Source organism: Peromyscus maniculatus, chromosome 2 (genome assembly GCF_049852395.1).
Source record: "Peromyscus maniculatus bairdii isolate BWxNUB_F1_BW_parent chromosome 2, HU_Pman_BW_mat_3.1, whole genome shotgun sequence".
In the NCBI taxonomy this organism is placed as follows: domain Eukaryota; kingdom Metazoa; phylum Chordata; class Mammalia; order Rodentia; family Cricetidae; genus Peromyscus; species Peromyscus maniculatus.
The window spans coordinates 135367389-135390153 of record NC_134853.1 but is presented as its reverse complement, the minus strand read 5'-3'; the positions used below and the strand labels follow the sequence as shown (position 1 = coordinate 135390153).

At 41.5% G+C, this 22765-nt stretch overlaps 1 protein-coding gene across 15 annotated transcripts in view; it reads left to right on the top strand.

The window, feature by feature from the left end:
• The window catches only part of Mast2 (microtubule associated serine/threonine kinase 2), a 173615-nt gene that overhangs the window by 6318 nt on the left and 144532 nt on the right, over positions 1 to 22765 (top strand). For 5 of the 15 annotated variants that reach the window (XM_076564847.1, XM_076564846.1, XM_076564850.1 and 2 more), the window contains one exon: positions 22569 to 22642. The exons of the other annotated variants lie outside the window; for them this stretch is intronic. In XM_076564847.1, the coding sequence (XP_076420962.1) occupies positions 22569 to 22642 (74 nt within the window). Of the gene's footprint in view, positions 1 to 22568; positions 22643 to 22765 lie in introns of those variants that run through there. 15 annotated transcript variants of the gene reach the window in all.

The following is a 22765-nucleotide window of genomic DNA, read 5'->3' as shown; positions in this document are numbered from 1 at the left end:
ATGGAAATGACAGTCACCCAAGATTTCTCTGCAATGTTGATACACTCATCTTCGGCCTACAGGCCTAGAATATCTGACAGACCATTCTGTGAAGCAGGAATTTTGAAGGACTGTCTTACCTTGTCTTGGCAAAGTTCGGCCATTGCCTTTTTTTGTGTCCTGCTTGTCCAATTTGGACAGCATACTGTCAGCAGTTGAGGCAAGGGTAGTTTCTTGCCCAGTAGCTTTGCCACATAGAAAGCAAACTCTATATGGAGGTTCTTGAATGCCCATCATCCTGTTTTTGAAGTAAATTGGTGCTGCCAGGAGCAGGTGTATCTCACTGTCATGAAAAGCCCTATGTTAACAAAACATTTTAAATGCCATATTCTGTAGGTCTTTGAAGTGTTTGAAGATCACCTATCTTTCTAAAATATAAATGTTTAACCTCGAAAACATACCTAATATGACTATAAATGTGATTGTTATAGATGACTATTAACTTAATAACTATGTATTTCTTTATTTTTCTAAATAGCTTTCAAGGACTAAAACTTGACATTTTTAAATGAGCTGCATAGGTACAATACCTTAAACAAGAGTAGAAACATATACAATATAACAAAAGTAGCCTTAAATTTGTATCAATATATAAAAAATCGGTACCAGTGCAAAATATTTGAGACTAGTAGTTACTTTTTTAGTTTAAAAGTAGATTCAGTACCCTTTTATCCTATCATTTCTGTGTTCCCTTTTTCTTTTCAGAAAGAGATCCTTGAATTTAATCTCCTTTGCTTTGTTTCTTCCCTGACCATGACCAGTAAAAACTTGTAACCAATCCCCTAAATGATGATAAATATCCATAATCCACCAAATGACCAAAAACTACTCAGCCCACCTCTTGGGAATGTGGACATTGTCTGCTTCCTGCTATCTAGGGGCAATGACATATTTTAGGGACCCTGAGAAAATTGGGATAATAGTCAAGTCCTGGGAGAGCTAGCTGTAATATTTTTGTTTAGTCTCTGTGTAGTGGGAAAGTGTAGAGCTTATCTGATGTCCTGGCTGAAGTATTCTGTGAGGCTGGACCATCTCAGCTAGTAGCTTTGAAGTTGTTCTGGATGCAGAATTTTGAGGAAACTGCAACAAAGACATTCTGAGAGGTTGGATCACCTGGGCTACTTGTCTTCATTTGTGTGTGGTCCATTTGTTCTAAAAACACAAACTCCCGCCCCCCGCCCCCCACCCAAGACAGGGTTTCTCTGTGTAGTTTTGGTGCCTGTTGTGGATCTCACTCTGTAGACTAGACTGGCCTCAAACTCATAGAGATCCGCCTGGCTCTGCCTCCTGAGTTTAGCCGCTGGATAAACTTTTAAAGGTAATACACTTATCTGTGTTAACATAAGTATGGAATATGCAGTGTGAACAAGTCAGCTATAGATGATTTTCTACTTTATGTTTGAGCAGGTAAAAGGCATCTGTCAACTTTTTAAGTCCATTTAGACTGTGTAACCAAACTGTAATATAATATAAATTTTCTATCCATGTTATATGAAAGGATGACATGTATTAATAAGTCATGAGGACTCTGTAGCCAGCAAGATTTTTTCTTGTCTCATCCAGTCTCAGAGTTTGACTTGTAGTTTTTCTTGTTTTTTTTTTTTTTTCTTTATGTCTGTAGTCAAGATTTTCAGGAGGTTTCCCCCAATCAAATCTGGCCCACGCTGCAGTAGGCATTTCTATCTAGTCTCCGGCCACTGAGTGGTGCGCTGCCTGCTGCTCATAAAACCCTATCAAGTTCTCAGTAGCAGGGCCTCTTAAAAGAGCTGCACCTCTTGACACTGTGAGCATGGAGTCTACTGGGAAGTCCCCCCAACCCCCAGCTTGTTCAGGCCCTAGGTAGACTTGTGTGCTAGACATTTGGTGCCAATTGTAGCAGTACTTTCTTGTCATGACCACCAGCCCACAAATAATAACAATATACATATTAATTATGAAAGCTGGACTATTAGCTTAAGCTTGACCCACTAGCTCTTACAACTTAAATTAACCTGCTTTTATTAATGTATGTTCTTTCATGTGACTCAGTTACCTCTATTTTGTACTGTATTTCCAATTTCTTCAGTATCTTGCTGGCGTAATCTGCATGCCTAGATCCCTCCTCCTCCTTTCACTCCCAGGAAATCTTACCTATCCTCTTCTGCCTAGCTATTTGCTGTTCAGCTTTTTATTCCACCAGTCACAGCAATACACCTTCACGCAGTGTATAAATATCCCACAACAGTTAATTTAAGTTATTTCATTTCTGTTAATTTATCTTTCTTGGAACCAACTTGCAATTTGTTTTAAAGTCACTGGCACAGAAATCATGATAAAACATACTGCCTTCTATTACATCCCACACCACCACCCTTATAACACTACCACCACCACCAAAAACAATGGCTTTCTCTGTTGCATAAAACAATATAAATTTTTCTGTGATTTCAAGACCAGCCTAGTCTACAGAAAGAGTTCCAGGACAGCCAGAGCTACCTTGTCTCAAAATACCAAAACAAAACGACAACAACAACAACAACAACAAAAAAAACCAAACCAAAACAAACCACCAAAAAACCCCAAAAACCTAATAATAAATTTAAAATTTATTTACAAATCAATCAACTTGTATACATACTTAGTACATCCTTTGCCTTCCTTTTGCTGTTCCTACTTATCTAAGGCCAACCTTAGAGTTTTGTTCTTGCAAAATTAGAGGCATTATATAACACTTGACTTTAAAATATTCTAGAAAGTAGGCTGAAAAGATGGTGGTTAAGAGTGCTTACTCTTGTAGAGGACCCTGGTTTGATTCCCAACACTCACAGGTTGGCTCACAAGCATTCACAACTCTAGTTCCTGGGGACCTGATGCCCTCTCTGTCCTCCACAAGACATTTGAACACACGTGGTACACATACATGTGTGCAAGCAAAAACACTCATTACATAAACTGAAAAATAAATCTAAAAGAATAATAATTAAAAAACTCTAGGAAGCTATGATCAAAACGTCATGGTATTGTCATAGAAATAGACATATAAATCAGAAAACTAGAATAGAGAATCTAGCGCTTAAATTCAGGCATCTACAGCTAACTAATCTCTCCCCCCCCCCCCCCCCCCCCAGATAATAGGGTTTCCTCTGTATAGCCCTGGCTGTTCTGGAACTCACTATGTAGACTGGGCTGGTCTCAAATTCAGACATCCTCCTGCCTCTGCCTCCTAAGTGCAGGGATTGAATGCATGTGCCACTACCACCTGGTTGTACAGCTAACTGATTTTTGATGAATATGTTAAGTACATACATTGAAGAAAGGATCATCTCTGTGCTGTAATGGCTAGATATGCACATGCAGAAGCAAACTAGACCCTTTTCCTACCCCTTACTCCATACATAAAAATCAACTCAGAATGTATTAAAGAGTTAAATGAAAAAACCTGAAACTACTAGAAAAACGTGCGAGCGACACTGCACCAGGCAAGGATTTTTGGATAAGATCTAAAGCTCTGCCAACAAGAGCAAAAATAGATAAATGGCTAATATAAAATTGAAAGTAATGGAAACCCTGAAGAGACAACTTATATAATGGGAAAAGGCTTTTGTTGATTATCTGATTTAGGGGTTAATATCCATAATAAGAAGCTCAATTGAGAAGAAGATATCACAAAATGGAAAGATCTCCCATGCTCATGGATAGGTGGGATTAACATAGTAAAAATGGCACTCTGTCCAGATGCCATTAAGCAGGTTTCTGGAGCTTGGGAAGAATTTTGAACATGTTAAGAAGCAGCCATGAGAAAATTAATGACCATGGTAGTGTTTAGTACTCTGCTTGTATTGATTAGTGTTAATGAGAGAGACAAAGAGATTGGAACATGGTTTTTTTTTGGTTTTTCGAGACAGGGTTTCTCTGTGTAGTTTTGCGCATTTCCTGGAGCTCACTTGGTAGCCCAGGCTGGCCTCGAACTCACAGAGATCCGCCTGGCTCTGCCTCCTGAGTGCTGGGATTAAAGGCGTGCACCACCAACGCCCAGCCTGGAACATGTTTTTAAGCTTTATCAGAGACAGATTGTTTAAGGTACCTGTTTCCTTTACTAGTTTAGCATCCAGGAGACATAGGTGATCAATTGTTGAGAGCATTTAACAGTAATAGATAGTTATATTAAAGTCTGTTTTTGCAGAGCCCAGATTAAAGTCTGTTTTTATAGAGTCCAGACATTTTTGGGTCTGAGGGTGTAAATACCTTTTAGCTGTTAGTTTCTTCCTTGATGATCTCTGGACTCCAGTTCTGTGGTGGTCCTGTACCATTAGCTGAGCAGTGAGTTAGAACAGGGAATTGGGAAGAGAAAAACTTGTGGTGCATGAGAACTTATTTTTTTGGAATTAGGGACAAGGTAGAGATCAGGGCCCTGTCTGTGTGCATGAGGAGGAGAAGCACAGGTGGGTGGGTCTGGAGTGAGGCACATGGAGGGAGCAATGAAATGAAAGCTCCTATCTTTTTTTTTTTTTTTTCTTTTCTTTTTTCTTTTTTTCCCCTCTGTGTAGCTTTGGTACTTTTCCTGGAACTCACTCTGTAGCCCAGGCTGGCCTCGAACTCACAGAGATCCACCTGCCTCTGCCTCCTGAGTGCTGGGATTAAAGGTGTGTACTACCACCATCGGTGAAAGTTCCTATCTTAACTGAAAAATCTTTTCTCATTAAGTAACCATGCCATTAAGTCTGGGGAGTGGGGTAAGCCCGACAATAGGGAAACAAGGAGAGGTGAGACCCCCAAAACTCCCAGGACTGGCTTAGTGGCTCTGGTGTCTAGAAGGAGAGAAACAGATTGTTTCCATGCTGCGCGCGTTCTGGGTTCCTGTGAACGAGCCCGTGGCCAAGCCTAGGTCTGCTGGCTTGGTGTTCCCATGCCATCTTGGTGCCTGGGGGCAGTCAGTGGACTTGTTGTTCTAGGTGGCACTTTCAACAAGGCTCAACTGATAGCCTGGCAGAGCACTCACTAGTCCGTGTGGCCTTTTTCCTCACTTAAAACAGGGACCCAACAGTTTTCGGGAGCCAGCATGTGCCAGTACCTGGCAATTTTATTCTCAGGCTTTTTATCTCTTCTTTGGTCCACCTTGAATGCCACAGATGACACTTTTGCCTGGGGGGTCAGAAGCCTTGCTCTCCAGGTGCTTAGGTTTTAGTCCCATGTCAGGGAGGTCTGAGGGACAAGAGACGGATTTTACTCCTCCGTGTCTTGAATTTTTTTTCCTTGATGTTTGCTGGCTTGAGGACAGCTTTTGGAAGATCTACCAGGAGGCAGGCTATATATAAACTGATCTCTGGCTTAAGAGCCATCCTGATTACTGTGATCTCCATGTGGGTCCTGACTGTAAATGTATTTGCATGCATCCTAGTCTGTGCCTCTCATGGCAGCTTGAGAACAAGTGGGAGGAGTTAAGGTGAGTTAGGGTGAGAGGCAGCAGCAGAAGCCCATCCACTGCCAGAGGGCAGAAGGCAGAAGTCAGATAGACAGAAGTGATTGCACGTGGCAGGGGACTGTAGGGGGAGGGAGAAAGGTTCAGAGCTTCAGTAGGAAGCTTGAGGATAAGGTAACTCTCTTCATTTCCCGCGAAGTTCTTATGCCCTCAGATTTACTGGTATCCGCCCCTATGTCCCATGGCTACAGCCAAGAGAGAGAAAAATAAAAAATTAAAATAACAAACTGGGATCCTAGGCTCCTGTCTCAAGCATCCCTGAGGCAAGGAGGATCTATATGAATCAGCACAGGTTACCCAAACGGTCCTCATGGTATGAGTAATGCCTGGGAGCATATGCAGCACGTGGACCACCTGGTAGTAGAATGTGTCCTTGCCAGTGCAGCCCAAAGACCGACCCCCACCCCCCAGGTCTGGCGCAAAGAATATAGGTCAGGCTGCGGAGCCACGGGAAGGGATTCACCAATTGCACGTGTGATGGAGATGCAGCAGCAGGAGCCGTGGCAGCCGGTCCAGCGGCTGGGAAAATGAAAAGTGATCTGGCAGTGGCTGGGCAGTAGCAGGTCCTCGGCTAGGCTTGCTGAGTGTGCAGAATTTCCTATCGAGTCATGGCACCAGTGATGGTTAAATGGCGCTGGTTGGTCAGCAGAAAAGTCACGGACCACAGCAGAACCCAGTGGTACCTTTTTGAGCTTTATTAGAAAGAAAGAGGGGATGTGGGAAGCCAGGCCTGGCTGGGGAGGGAGCAGAGAGAAAGCACAGGGTGGTGGTGGATGTGGGTGGGGGGTGGGAGGGTGGTCATCTGCATCAGGCTTTTTTAAGGTGGGGATTGTGTGACCATATGGTGGGTGTGGCAGTGCTTAGTTGCCCTGGGTCCCCTGATGATGTAAGACACCAGACCTGGAAGAGTGAGAGCAGGATCCTAACACCCTGTCCTGAAAAACCAAACCAAACCAAAAAAACCTAGTTTTCTTTGTGCAGTAAGATACAGTTTTTTTTTTTTTGTTTGTTTTTTTGTTTTTTGAGCTGAGGATCAAACCCAGGGCCTTGCTCCTCCACTGAGCTAAATCCACAACCCCCACCATAATTGTTTAGGGTGATGACAATGTTAATTGCCTTAATTTCATCATTACATACTATAGAAATGTATTAAAACTATTGTACCTCATAAATTTACATAAATTAAATTAAAATTTTTACTAGGTATAATCAATTCTAGGACAGCCAGAGCTATGTAGTGAGACCTGTCTTTAAAAAAAAATTGGTTAAATTTATTCTTGTGATTATTTTCTTCATATTTTTTCACTGATGATTCTTGTCAATTTAACAGATATGGTACTTTTAAAAAGTCTTGGCTAATTTGTCACATTCTTTCACTCCCACTCCCCTACCCCCCTTTTTCTTTTCTTTCTTTTTTTTGGTTTTCTGAGATAGGATTTTTTTTGTGTAACAGTTGTGGAACTCCCTTTGCAGACCAGGCTGGCCTTGAACTCTTATCTTGAGCTGCCTGTCTCCGCTTCTGGAGTGCTGTGATTAAAGGTGTGGGCCGCCGCCACTGCCGCTGCTGCTGCTGCTGGAAGAAGGATCTTAAAAAAAAAAAAAGGCCGATGGTAGTGGTGCATGCATTAATCCTATCACTTGGGAGGTAGAGGCAGATGGATCACTGTGAGTTTGAGGCCAGCCTGGTCTACAGAGCAAGTTCTGGGACAGCCAAAGCTATTACACAGAGAAACCCCGTCTTCAAAAACAAAAAAGGGTATTTTTCCCCTTTTTTTTTTTTTTTTTTTTTTAAGTTTATTTTTATGTGTGTATGGGTGCTTTGCCTGTGTGTGTATATTTGTGCAGCATCTTCATCCCTGTTCCCATAGAGGTCAGAAGAGGGCATTAGGTCTTCTGGAACTGGAGTTACAGATGTTTGTGAGCCACCATGTAGGTGTTGGGAATCAAACCCCATTCCTCTGCAAGAGCAGCCAGTGCTCTTAATCACTGAGCCATTTCTTTAGCTTGCTCAAACTAGGTTTATGTTCACTTACCAGTCTGTGTCTTCCCTAAACTTTCTCACGTCACCAAATAGCACCACCATCTTCTGTTCATTTATTAAGAACAAGTCTTGGAAGCTGTCATAGATTTAAAAAAAATTTTATTATGTATGTCTGTGTGTGAGAACATACACATGAGTTCAGGTGCCAGTGGAGTTTGTCCTTTTGGACATTGAACTCCATTCCTTGGGAAGAGTAACAAGAACTCTTAACAGATGAGCCATCTTTCCATAAATTTTGTTGTTTTTGTTGATGATGCAAGGTCTCACTGTGTAGCCTAGGTAGGCCAGGGATTCATTGAATAGAAGATGGCCTTAGACTCAATTCTCCTTCTTAAACCTAACAAGTACTGATTTGATCTGTTTGATTTCTTTTCTTTTTTTTTTCTTTTTAACAGAGCTGAGGATAGAACCCAGGGCCTCGCGCTTGCTAGGCAAACGCTCTACCACTGAGCTAAATCCCCAGCCCCTTGATTTCTTTTTATAATACTTTTTTTTAATTGTATATCTGTGTGTCTTAGTTAGGGTTTTATTGCTGTGACGAAACATCATGACCACTACAACTCTCTCTCTTTTTTTTTTTTTTTTTAATAAAGCACACACACACACACACACACACACACACACACACACACACACACACACACACACACACACAGTGTTCTGTCTGCATATTTGCCTGCACAACAGAAGAGGGCACCAGATCTCATTATAGATGGTTGTGAGCCACTATGTGTTTTGGGAATTGAACTCAGGATGTCTGGAAGAACAGCCAGTGCTCTAACTTCTGAGCTATCTCTCCAGCCCCAACCACGGCAACTCTTATAAAGGAAAACATTTAATATTGGGATTAGCTTACAGGTTCAGAGATTTAGTCCATTATAGTTACAGACAGAAGCATGCAGGCAGACATGGTGCTGGAGAGGAGCTGAGAGTTCTACATCCAGATGGGTAGACAGCAGAAAGGGAGAATGACATTGGGTCTGGCTTAGGCTTCTGAAACCCCAAAGCCTGCCCCCAGTGACACACTTCTTTCAGCAAGGCCACACCTACTCCTAGGTCATACTTCCCAATAGCGCCACTCCCTAGGAAGCTATGGGGTCCTTTTTCATCCAAACCACCACACTGTGTGTTTATGTATGTGTGTGAGTATGCTTGTACTTCGCACACATGTGGAGGTCACAGGACAAGTTTAAGGAGTTGATTCTCTCCTGCTATGTGGATTCTGAAGCTGGAACTTAGGCATTAGGCTACATGACAAATGCCTTTACCCATGGGGCCAATCTGTTGGCTCTTTGATTCTATTCTTAACCTTTATTCCACATGTCTGTTTGGTACTACATTCAGATTGAGGAAACTGCCCTCCTTGTTTCCATCATTCCTCTATACTGTAAGACTATAGAGTCAGGTGGTGATGGTGTATATCTTTAATTCCAGCACTTGCGAGATAGAGGCAGGTGGATCTCTTAATTTGAAGCCAGCCTGGCCTACAGAGTGAGTTCCAGGACAGCCAAGGCTACACTGAGAGATCCTGTCTCCAACTACTCCCTCAAAAGAACATAGAATCTTACCCTGTCTTATCATTCATGTTAGTTAGGATAAGCCTCCTAACTCATCTTTCAGTTCTATTCTTTTTTCAGTGTTTTATTTTTATGTGAATGGGTGTTTTGCCTGCATATATGCCTGTTGTAAGAGTGTCTGATTCCCTGGAATTAGAGTTATAGGCGCTTGTGAGCTGCCTTGTGGGTGCTGGGAATTGAACCTGAGACCACCAGTTCTCTTAACTGCTGAACCATCTCTCAACCCCTCTAGTTCTATTCTTGTTTTTTTTTTTTTTTTTTCGAGACAGGGTTTCTCTGTGTAGCTTTGCGCCTTTCCTGGAACTCACTTGGTAGCCCAGGCTGGCCTCGAACTCACAGAGATCCGCCTGGCTCTGCCTCCCGAGTGCTGGGATTAAAGGCGTGCGCCACCACCGCCCGGCAAATGTTCTTTTTTTTTTTTTTTTTTTTTTTTTTTTCGAGACAGGGTTTCTCGGTGTAGCTTTGCGCCTTTCCTGGAACTCGTTTGGAGACCAGGCTGGCCTCGAACTCACCGAGATCCGCCTGGCTCTGGCTCCCAAGTGCTGGGATTAAAGGCATGCACCACCACCGCCCGGCTCTCTAGTTCTATTCTTATTGGTCTCTTCCTTCTGTGATATTTTGCACTTAGCACATCATTCTGTAAAACCTTAATTAAGAGCTTGTCACTTTTCTACTAAAAAATCTTACAGTTTCTTCCATCACAGTTTAGATCAAGTACTGATGACTTTGTCCTATAAGACTTTCTGTAATCTGGCCCTTGGCCCTCCTTGGTCTCATTTCTTCATTTTTGTTAACTAGTTATAGTCACACTAGCTGCCTTGGTGGTTTTTCACTTGATTTCTGTACCTGGAATTCCCTTTTTCAGATGAATGCATTCCCTTTTTCAGATGAATGTATATAGCTGTTTTTCTCATTTTGTTCATGCCTGTTGAGATAATGCTTTTTTTTTTTTTTTTTTTTTTTTTTTTTTTTTTGGTTTTTGGTTTTTGGTTTTTTGAGACAGGGTTTCTCTGTGTAGCTTTGCACCTTTCCTGGAACTCACTTGGTAGCCCAGGCTTGCCTCGAACTCACAGAGATCCGCCTGGCTCTGCCTCCCGAGTGCTGGGATTAAAGGCGTGCGCCGCCGCCGCCGCCGCCGCCGCCGCCGCCGCCGCCGCCGCCGCCGCCACCACCACCTGGCGAGATAATGCTTCTTAAAGAAACCTTTTTGAAATATCCTTTCCAAAATTACTCTCATGGTCACTCCCTTGTTTTCTTTTCTTTTCAAATTTTATTTTCTATGCATTGGTGTTTTGTCTGCATTCATGTCTGTGAAGGTGTTGGATCCCCTGGAACTGGAGTTACAGATGGTTGTGAGCTGCTATGTGGGTGCTGGGATTTGAACCCGGGTCCTTTGGAAGAGCAGCCAGTGCTTTTAATTGCTGAGCCATTTGTTGATTTTATATCTTCTGTTGATATTATTGTCATATTTTTGATATTTGTTGTTTTTCTTCCACATTAGAACATTTGCTTCTTGAAGGTGGTAATTCATGTCTGATTTTCTTCTAGATCTCAATGCTTTTTGAATTCTGTCTTCTTTACAGAAGGTAATAGATTCTCTGCTGGTGAGATGGCTGAATGGGTATAGGTAGGTGCTTATTGTGCAAGCCTGGTGACCACAGTTAGATACCTGGAGCTAGTATAAAAAACATGTCTGTAAGCCGGGCGGTGGTGGCGCACGCCTTTAATCCCAGCACTCGGGAGGCAGAGCCAGGCGGATCTCTGTGAGTTCGAGGCCAGCCTGGGCTACCAAGCGAGTTCCAGGAAAGGCGCAAAGCTACACAGAGAAACCCTGTCTCGAAAAACCAAAAAAAAAAAAAAAAAAAAAAAAAAAAAAAAAAAAAAAAAACATGTCTGTAAATTCTAGCACTTCAGTGGGCAAGGTGAGAGGTGGAAATAGAATCAACCAGAAGCTCATCTGTCTAGCTTGAAGTATGAAGTGCAGCAGAAACAGTAAGAGGGACCCTGCCTTAACGAAAAGGAAGGAGAGAACCAATTCTTGAAAGTTTACTCTGAGCTCCACACATGCACTGTGGCAAGAAGTGTACCTGCACTTGAAATGGAGGCTTTAATATGTACATTTTTCCCTTCAGGGAAATGTACAGATATCTTTATTAAGAAACTGTCTTACAGCCAAGTGGTCACCACTGCCCGCCTTAAATCCCAGCACTTGGGAGGCAGAGGTAGGAGGATCTCTGTGAGTTTGAGGCCAAGCCGGGTCTACAAAGCAAGTTCCATGACAGCCAGGACTGTTATACAGAGAAACCCTGTCTCAAAAAACAAAACCAAACCACAAAAGATTAAGAAAGAAAGGAAAGAAAGAAAAATAAAAGAAATAAAGAAAGAAATTGTCTTACGCTGGGTGGTGGTGATACATACCTTTAATCCCAGCACTCAGGAGGCAGAAGCAGGAGAATCTCTGAGTTTGAGGACAACCAGGGCTACATAGAGAAGGAAAAAAGAAAAGAAAAGAGAAAGTGTAAATGAAGTTTTCCTGTGTCCCACCGGGGGTCCCTGCAGCTGCCTGGTCCCAAGTAAGCACACAGAAGCTTATATACAAATTGTGTGACCTATGGCTCAGACTTCTTGTTAGCTAGCTCTTTCATCTTAAATTAACCCATTTCTGTTACTCTGTATATTGCCACGTGACAGTGGTGTTATTGGTCTGCTGGCATCTTGTTGCTGCTTGGACAGCTGGCGTCTATTCTTACTCTACCCTTCTTTGTCTCCATCTTCAGTTTGAATGTACCACCTAACTTTATTCTGCCTCACCATTGGCCAAACAGCTTTATTTATCAACCAATGAGAACAACACATATTCACAGTGTATAGAAAGACATCCCATAGCAAGCAAGAAAGAAATTGTCATAGAATGGAATATATCTTCCCTTGGTTTAAGAATATAATTAAAATCAAAGCTCTAGTGGCCCTCATTTCTAAATTCTGAGGTGATATCTCTGCTGTGACAGTTATAGTATTAGCAGTGCTCACTGAGGGAGAAATTGAGCTGTTGAAAATCCTTTAATACTTAATTGAGTGGAGATTATTTCACTACATAGTACCTCTGCCTGTGTTTCACCAAAGCAGAACTACTTTCTAATATTGTTAGGCTTTCTGTTAGGTATTTAGGAATGATTTATGAAGCAGAGCATTTAGATATAGTTGATAGTAGTTTTTAAAGTTATTTCAAAGGAATGTTAATGTGCTTTTGTTCAGGTAATGTGGGCTATTTAGTTCCTGCCTTTGACTAGTAAAATAAAGGGACATTGTTATACTAGCTCAGGCTTTGGTCTTTATATTAGTTAGGGAATACTGGTTGCTGTAACAGATACATTCAGAATGACCTAGACTGATAGACACTTTTCCATTCTCTATCTAGGTTCTTGCAGGGTCACCTGAGGAAACTGGATGATGGGCCAGCATAGTCACTTTCAGTTGTATTTTACTTCCAGACTCAGTTACAGGCCTTTGTCTAACTGCTAGAGGGCAGAGAACATTATGTAGATGCTCAGGAGGAAGGAAAATCATATTTTCTCAACTTCTAGCTACTTTCCAACCCCAGTGTAGTCAGTGTAATGTTTTAGTTTCCTTGTATTCCTTCAGAGCCCACAGAATTTTGAGTCACAACCATTTTGAATATAAGAAAAGACCTTGCTCCCCAAGCCTGATAGAAAATCTGAAAAAACTTACTTTCCTTTGCTTTTGGTACAACAGATCTTTGACTACTCCTACACTCATGAGGCCTTGATTATAATCTGTTGTTAGACTGTGATATTATCCATATAACATAATGGAAATAAATTAGCTTATAGAAGCTGGGATGTAGCTCAGTGTGTAGGGTACTTGCTTAGCATGCATGAAGCCCTGGGCTCACTCCCCAGTGCTGCAGAAACCCAAATGTGATGGTGTACTGTAATCAGGAGACGGAGACAGGAGGAGTTCAGGGTCATCTTTAGCGTTACAGAGTTTGAGGCCAGCCTGGGAATACATGAGGGCTTATCTCAAAAAGAAAAAAGAGAAAAACTGTTAACTCATCTGAAAAGTTACATAGTGCCCCTGAAGTGGGAATTTCATGTAATTTCGATATTTTTCATATTGACAATATTTCATGAAGTATTCTATTTGCTTTTCAACTTTTTGTTTTTTTGTTTGTTTGGTCTTTCGAGACAAGATTTCTCTGTGTGGCCCTGCTGGTTCTGTAGATCAGGCTGGCTCAAACTCAGAGATCTGCCTGCCTCTGCCTCCTGAGTACTGGGATTAAAGCTGTGTGCCACCACTGTTGGGTGCTTTTCAACTTTTAAAATATAAAAATACTTTTAACTTCCTAGCTGATTCTGACAGATGGGTGGAATTTGGTTTGACAGTCTGTTTGTCTGTCTCTCTCTCTCCTTGAAACAGGGTTTCTTTATGTAGCCTTGGTTGTCCCGGATCTTGCTCTGTAGAACAGGATGGCTTCAGACTAAACAGAAATCTCCTTGCCTCTGACTCCTGAGTGCTGGAATTAAAGGTGTGCTTCACCACTGCCCAGCTGGTTTTCTAGTCTTGATCTATGTTGCTATATTCAGGTTGTTTTTTTTAATCTGTAGTAATTCTTTGATTCTTCCTTTTTCTTTTATTTATTTGTTTGTTTATTTTTTGAGGCAGGGTCTATATATCCCTGGCTGACCTAGAATCTTTATATGACCAGGCTTTCCTCCAACACACAGAAATCTATCAAGTGCCAGAATTAAAGGAATTTGCCACCATGTCCAGATATACTTTGAATAAATGTCTATCAAGTGCCAGAATTAAAGGAATTTGCCACCATGTCCAGATATACTTTGAATAAATGACAGTTTATTCTCTTAATGGCTGTTCCTTAGGTTATTCCATTCTCTTTATTATAGTGCAGCAGTAAATAATCTTATGCTTATTTATCTTTGCACATGTTCAATTGTTTCTCTTGTTGGGTGCTATTTTCAAATTGTTTTTTGATGTAATTATTCCAAATATGTATGTGTGTATATATGTTTATGTGTATTTACTTATTGTGAGACAGATATATATATATGCATATATCTCTCACAATAAATAAATACATATGTTTATATGTATTTATTATACGTATATATCTATCTCACAATAAATAAATACATTTAAATATGTACATACAACATACATACATACATACACATATATGCATATATATGCATGCATGCTAGGCTGGTGTTGAGCTGAACAGAGATCCATCTTTCCCCCTCCCCCTTAGTACTGGGATCAAAGGTGTGAACTAACATGCCTGGCTTCCAATTTGTATTTTGATCAATGATGCTTCCCTATGTCCTTGACAACTCTTGTTACCAGTTTATTACCTTTTATTTTTTTGTAATGTGTGTATACGTGGGGGTATATGCTTGTGAGTAAAGGCACCCATGTAGGCCAGAGGCATTGGATCCGCCTGGAGCTAGAGTATGGGTAATTGTAGGTCATACAACATGGGTGCTGGGAATGGAACTTGTGTCCTCTGCAGGAGCAGTTAGGTTTTTAAACCTGCTGCATCTTAGTGTTTCTCTGTGTAGCTTTTGGAGCCTGTCCTAGAGCTCACTTTGTAGACCAGACTCGCCTCGAACTCACAGAGACTCACCTTCCTCTGCCTCCTGAGTGCCGGGATCAAAGGCGTGCACCACCACTCCCTGGCTTGAAATTCTTTATATCATTTAAATATAGTATGGAGAAATATCAGGCTTTGGAGTCAAGAGTTAATTCTCTGTAGCATAATAGGTTTAAATCTGAAGTAAGAACAACTATCTTAGGGTTGGAGAGATGGCTCTGTGCACTAGCTGCTTTTCCCCAGGACCTGGGTTCAATTCCTAGCACCTACAGGGTAGCTTGTAACCATCTGTAACTTTTTTTCCATCTGTAACTTTTATTCCAGAGGATCCAAAGCTTTCCTTTGACCTCTGAGGGTCAAAGGCATGTGTGTGGTACACATACATACATGCAGGCAAAACACTTAAGCACATAAAACAAAAAACAAATCTTAAAAAATAATGAATTGGAAACAACAACGGCTGCCAGCACCCTCGGGCCTGTCAGCTTCTAAACTACTACTACTACTACTACTACTACTACTACTACTACTACTACTACTACTACTACGTGAGAGCCCGAGGGATCCACGAAGTTTCAAGGGGAGATGCATTGGTGGAAGGTGAGCTTACAGTATCTCCAGAACAACCAAAAAAGGCAGGGAAGATGCTTTCAAAAGTGGTTTCATGAGCCAGGCGGTGGTGGCGCACGCCTTTAATCCCAGCACTCGGGAGGCAGAGGCAGGTGGATCTTTGTGAGTTCGAGGCCAGCCTGGGCTACCAAGTGAGTTCCAGGAAAGGCGCAAAGCTACACAGAGAAACCCTGTCTCGGAGAAAAAAAAAAAAAAGTGATTTCATGAATTGGAAAAAAAGATGGTGGGGTGGAGCAAGGTGCTAATAGGCCAGCAGCCAGTGTGTTGCAGCCTGGGGCATAGAACCATTCTGCTGCTGCTCACTGTTCATTCTGCTAGGGGGAGGAGAGTGAGGGTCCACAGTGCTGCCCACAGGCTGCAAGCACCATGGTTGCCTGGGGAACCAGTTGAGTGGCTGGCACTGAGGGCAGGAGGGTATGCAGCAGCATGGAACTCTCTCTGATCTTCCCCCAGAAGCATTGCCCAGCTGCAAGATTACCCTGACCCTGGGCAACAACATGATATCTGAGATGAGTCTCGATGATAGCCTAGTATTTATGATGCTTTAGAAATCTTGAACTAGACTGATGACTTATTGCAATAAGTATTTACATGTAAAGCTGTTTGGGGAAAAAAAAATACACTGTGTGACACATAGCAGTTTGCAACACCACTTAAATAAATACATATGTGATAAAGAGATGAGGAAGATGGTGGAACAGAGCGAGTGTACAGTCAGTGAAGCGAGACAGAACTAGAGATTTCTTAGTGGCTACAGGTATGGAAGGGTAACAGGTATGGGAGTGCAGCTGTAGCAGACAAAGGAACATATTATTGCCAAGTATTGCAGGGTGGTGTGGTGATATTTTGTTTATACTTTAACAAAATAAAATTTGCCTGAAGATCAGAGGACATAGCTAGCCACCAGATTAAACATAGAGGCCAGGCAGTGGTGGCATTCACCTTTAATCCCAGCACTAGGAAGGTTGAGACAGGAAGTGATATGGCTGGGCAGAGAAAGGAATATAAGGTGAGAAGAGACAGGAACTCACACACTCTTTCAGGCTGAGGAGTTGGTGAGGTAGGAGGTGGTGGCTGTGACTTGCTCTGCTTCTCTGATCTTTCAGCTTTGACCCTGATATCTGGCTCCTGTTTTTTATTATAAGACCATATTAGGATTCGTGAAACAGGGTGGTATATAGCAGCCTGGAACTCACACAGGTTCTGTCCCCAAAAGCACTGCCCATTTGCACAATCATCCTGTCTCTGAGCAACAGCAAGATATCCTAGATAAAGAACTGTTCATTTTCTGGATTAAGCCTTCTCAAAAGACTTCTGTTTTTGGTGCTACCAATGCAGGCCATATTGATGTCCTTAGTCCTAGTTGTCGCCAGAGGCCATGTAGATGTCTGTGGTCTGTGCTGCTGCTGGAGGCCATGTTGGTGTCTGTGGATGCTGCCGATGGAAACCATGTTGATGTTTGTGGATGGTCCTTGCTGCCCCTGGAGGCCATGTTGATATCCATGGTCTGTGAGGACACCTGAGGCCATGTTGATATCCTTGCTTTGTGCTGCCACTGGAGGCCATGTTGATGTTTGTGGTCTATGCTGCATCTCGAAGCTATGTTGATATCCATGGTTTTTACCGTTTCCAGAAGCCATGTTGAGGTCCATGGTCCATGCAACTGCCAGAGACCATGTTGAGGTCCATGTTCTGTGCTGCCACCAGAGGCTGTATAGATGTCCTGTGTAGATGTCTGTGGTCTGTGCTGCCCCTGGAAACCATGTGGAAGTCCATGACCGGGCTGTTACAAGTCAAGGAAGCTTCTTTTGCAGTGATATATATGACTACAGACTCATAATTGAGAATGAAGGATATTGAAGGCTTCTGTGACAGTCCCTCTCCCCACACAAAAAGGAAACAATCCAGAAAGGAAGCTATTGGGATGAAGATCCTTAAGTGTAGCCCTTCACAGTTAATGGCTTCTGATGGTGATGATGGGGAGGACTTGATTATGTTCAAGGGGCTAGCCACTGGGAATTTGACCATGCTCCAATGAATATATGATCAACACAAATTAGACTTGGCGTTTTATTTTTTTGGAGGGGAGGGCACAAGTGTGGGATGATGGACCTGAGAGGAATGGGAAGTGTGGTGAGGTGAATTGTATGAAATTCCCAAATAATAAATTCAACCACATAAGTTTCCAAAATAAATAAATAAATAAAAAAATTCACCATTACATAGGGAAAAAAAATCTCATAAGACTTTGTCTATATTTCATACTTCTTTCTTTTTTTAATCCCTTTTGTTATTTATTTATTTGTTTGTTTATTTATTTTCAAGACAGGGTTTCTCTGTGTAGCCCTGGCTGTTCTGGAACTCACTCTGTAAACCAGGATGGCTTTGAACTCACAGAGATCTGCCTGCCTCTGCCTCCTGAGTGCTGGGATTAAAGTTGTGTGCCACCATCGCCCAGCTGATTCTTCATTTCATTACTTTTCCTCTAAGTTTTTCTTGGGCTCTCTTATCAGAACTGATTCATGTTTTGTATCATAAATATATTTTAACTTTTTATTTTGGAAGTGTATTTGTTGTGTTGTGTTTGTAGTGTGGTGTATGTGCTGGTATGTGTAGGTGTGTTGTGAGGTTAGAGAGAGACATCAGGTGTCTCCATCAGTCTCCACCTTTAGTTTTTGAGACAGGGTCTCCTCATCGAACCCTAAGCTTGATTGGACAGAGTAGATAGATGTCCAGTGAACTTCAGGGATCTACCTATCTCTCTGTTCCTATCCAACTAATGCTGGGGTTGCAATTTTGGAACCTGTTTTTTTGTATGAGTTCTTGAACTGGAATTCATTTTATCATGCTTGTGTAGCAGGAACTCTGCCAGTTAAGCCAGCTTCCCAGGCCATCTTTTAACACATTTTAAAACCATAGTTTACAAAAGGAAAGGTAATACATTTATCTATATCATTTTTTTCTTATTTTCTTGAGTTTCTTCTTATTGTTTCCCTTTTGTTCAGAGTAATCCCCTTAGCTGTCCTATTAGACTAGGTCTGCCGTCCACAGACTCTCTCATCTTTTTTTCAGGGTATTTTCATGTGTGTTGTTTCTGGGCTGACTTGTTTTTCTTCAGCATTTGATAAATGTCACACCGCTTCCTCTGGACTCAGTTTTTAATGTTTTTCTCTCTCTCTTTCTCTCTTTTTCTTTTTATTGACAGATTACATCTTTATACATTGTATATCCAGTTTGGTGGTGGTGGTAATGCATGCCTTTAATCCCAACACTTTGGAGGCAGAGTCAGGAGGATCTCTGAGTTGAAGACCAGCCTGTTTGTTATACAGTTAGTTCTAGGACAGCCAGGGCTACACAGAGAAACCCTGTCTCCAAAAAAACAAGCATTGTATATTCAATAATATAAGTTCATAATTTTTGAAATGCTTTTGCTCTTTAAATCCTGTAGTTTAAAGTAAAAGTTTTCTAGTGCCATAATTGTAGCAGTAAGAACTTGTAGTTGCTGGGCAGCAGTGGCATACGCCTTTAATCCCAGCACTTGGGAGGCAGAGCCAGGCGGATCTCTGTGAGTTGGGAGGTCAGCATGTTCTACAGATCAAGATCCAGGACAGGCACCAAAACTACACAGAGAAACCCTGTCTAAAAAAAAAAAAAAACCACAACCCCTCCCCCCAGAAAAACCACAACAACAACAACAACAACAACAACAACAAAATAAACTTCTAGTCCCAGCTTCTTGGTGGCTGAGGCAGGAGGATAGTGAGTTTGGGGCTAACCCGTGCAATATAAGAAACCTTGTCTCAAATGGTAGTAGTGCATGCCTTTAATCCCAGCACTTGGGAGGCAGAGACAGGTGGATCTCTCTGAATGTAAGGTCATACTGGTCTACAGAGAAACCATGTCTAGAAAAACAAACAAACAAACAAACAAAAACAAAAAAAACAAAAAAAAAATTGAGGAAACTTTGTTTCATAAAATAAAGGGAAAAAAAAGTGTGATTATAAGCCAGAAATAGAGAAATAGTAGCTTTCCTATTTGACCATGTAAGTCATTTTTATTGAGACGTTAATTTTTTTAATGTGCATTGGTGTTTTGTCTGCATGTAAGTTTGTATGAGGGTGTCGGGTACCCTGGAACTGGAGTTATAGACAGGTGTGAGCTGCTATGTAGGCTCTGGGAATTGAACCTGGGTCATCTGGAAGAGCAGCTAGTATTTTTAACCACTGAGCTATCTCTCCAGCCCCAGATGTTTATTGTTTTTTTAATGGAGTGCCAAGTTTCTCTCTTCTATCTTTTCATTTTAACAATAACTTTGTTTTTTTCTTTAAGACATGGTTTTCTCTGTGTAGCTTTCGAGCCTGTTCTGGAACTTGCTCACTAGACCAGGTTGGCCTTGAACTCACTGATCCACCTGCCTCTGCCTCCCAGTGCTAGGACTAAAGGCTTTTGCCACAACCTTCCAGAAGGCTAGGATTAAAGGTGTGTGTGCCACCATTTTTCTGGCCTCTATGTCTGTGTAGTGGCTGTTCTGTTCTCTGACCCCAGATAAATTTATTAGGGTGCATGATATATTGGGGAATACAATATCACCACACTTTTTCTTTTCTTTTTCTTTGAGACAGAGTTTCTCTGTGTAGCCTTGGCTATCTTGGATCTCGCTCTGTAGACCAGGCTGGCCTCAAACTCAAGAGATCCACCTGCCTCTGCCTCCCAAGTACTGGGATTAAAGGCATGTGCCACCACTGCCTGGTGAAAAACCTTATCTAAAGAGGCAGTAACTAGTTAAAAAAAATCCTAAGAATTTGTATATTCATAGACAGACACACAGACATACATACATACATACATACATACATACATACATACATACAGACACACACACACACACACACACACCCCTACCTTAATTTCAATATACAATAAGATGTTTTAAAATATGTTTAATTTTATGTATGTGAGTCTGTATGTACATGGTAGTACAGGTGTCTAGAGGTCAGAGGCATTGGATCTCTCTGGAGCTCGAGTTACAGGCAGTTGGTGCTTTGAACCATATCAGATCCTCTGCAAGAACAGATTAACTTCTGAGTCATCTTTCTAGCCCCATCCTGGAACTCCCTCTAGATTAGGCTGGCCTTGAACTCCGATTCATCTGGGGGGAGGGGGAAAGACCAGTGCTGGGATTAGAGGCATGTAGCACCATGATTCAGCCCTGTTAAGTTTAAAAAAAACAATGTGTAATGGCCACAAATTATCTTAGTTATTCTCAGGAAATTTAGCAGCAGTTTTGTTCACAATGTTTCTTAATTAAAAAAATTTTTTCCTTTTAGGTTCAGGCATGGTGGTACAAACCTTCAATCCCAGCACTGGGAGGCAGAAACAGGCAGATTTCTGAGTTTCAGGCCTGTCTGGCCTACAGAAGGGAGTTCCAGGACAGCCTGGGCAACATAGAGAAACTCTGTCTGAAAAAAAAAAAAAGGTTTTATGTGTATGGGTATTTTTGCCTGCATGTATGCCTGTATACATCACGTGAATGCCTGGTGCCCACAGATGCCAGAAGAGGGCATCTGAAGTCCTGGAACTTCAGTTATTGATGATTGAATCACCAAGTGGATATCTGGAATCTAACCCATGTTCTCTGGAAGAGCAGCTAGTGCTCTTAACTGCTGAGCCACCTGGACAAGTACTCTACCACTGAGTTATCTTCCAAGTCCCTGCCCATGCTGTTTTAGACTCACAGTGATGCATTAAAAAACTTCAAATACATGAAATGAAAACAATGAACATATATGACACAATTACAGCAAATCAGCATATTCAGTAAAAACAAAGTAGAAAGTTTTCTCTCTCTCTGAAATGTGGGAAAGGACCAATAAAAGTAAGATAAAAGCTGTAGCTTGTTACACTGGCTTGAGTCTGTCTCCGTTTTAGAGCTAATTAAAGAGAAAAAGATGCCTTTACACATGGAAAGTATTTTTAATGATTTATTTTTTTCATGTATATTGGTTTGCCTGTATGAGAGTGTTAGATAGATTCCTTGGAACAGGAGTTACAGACAGTTGTGAACTGCCATGTGGGTACTGGGAATTGAACCCGCGTCCTCTGGAAGAACAGCCAGTGCTTTTAACCACTGAGCCATTTCTCCAGCTCCCACATGGAAATTTTTAATATACTTTCTCTCCTTCAGACCTTAGCAGTTTTTGATATTCTGTTTTATTCTATGTGGAGACAAAGAATGAAGAAGTAAGGTTAGAGAAAGGTAGGTTGGAGTAGGAGGCTAAGACCGTTAGATACTAAGCATTTATCTTTAGTTATGGCGTAACCTTCAAAGCTTTCTTCCTTTGTTTTCCTTCCCTTTTTTGTGGGGGTGGTTTTTTTGTTTTTTTTTTTTTTTGAGACAGGGTTTCTCTGTGTAGTCCTGACTGTCCTGGACTTTACTCTGTAGACCAGGCTGGCCTCGACCTCAGAGATTATCCTGCCTCTGCCTCCTTCAGCAAATCCTATCAGTGCGAGACACCACAACTGGCTTTTTAGGTAATTTTTAACATCTCTTAACCTAGGTGAAAAAAAAAAAAAAAAACAACAACAAAACTCTTGGGGCTGGAGAGATGGAAATGAAGCTGGAGAAATGGTTCAAGAGAGCACTGGCTGCTCTTTCAGAGGACCTGGGTTCAATTCCCAGCACCTACATGGAAGCTCACAACTGTCTGTAACTCCGTTTCTAGGCGTTCCAGTACCCCTACACATACATACATGCAAGCAATACATCAATGTACATAAACAGAACTAAATAAACTATAAAAAACCTAAACAAAAAAAAACCCTTTTAATATTTTTGTAAATTACGAGTTTTATTAGTTTTTAGATGCTTTTCAATTAAAATAGATGACCTGTGCACGATAACAAAATAGCATCAGGAATAAAAACCCCACAAAACCCAACTCAGGAATATCAGTGTTTCCCACTAAGGAAAATCTACAACCAGATTATCCCATTTTTCAAATATGTGCAGCTCAAATCAATACAGTTATTGTATATAAAATCATCTGAAGTACCAACTGGCAGATTTTTTTTCAATAATTTTTTCTTCCTCTGTTTTATACTCAAGATGTTAGCTTTTCTCTACTGACTCGCTCTGTGTTGGATGAAATTTATGTGCTGCCTTTTAGAATAGCTCTCTTATTTCTTGAACCCTAGGGTTGCCTTCCTCCCACTGAATCTTGGGCTTGTCCTGCACACTTCTGGGAACATGAGGAGGCTCAAGACACTGGGTAATTAACCCTTATGTGTATCTTTCTGGGTGAGCCAATGAAGTTCCTTCCATACCTTGAATAGTGGGGTATGTTTTGTTGGTTTTTAGTGTGAGGTAATTACATCTTATGGAGATATTCCCT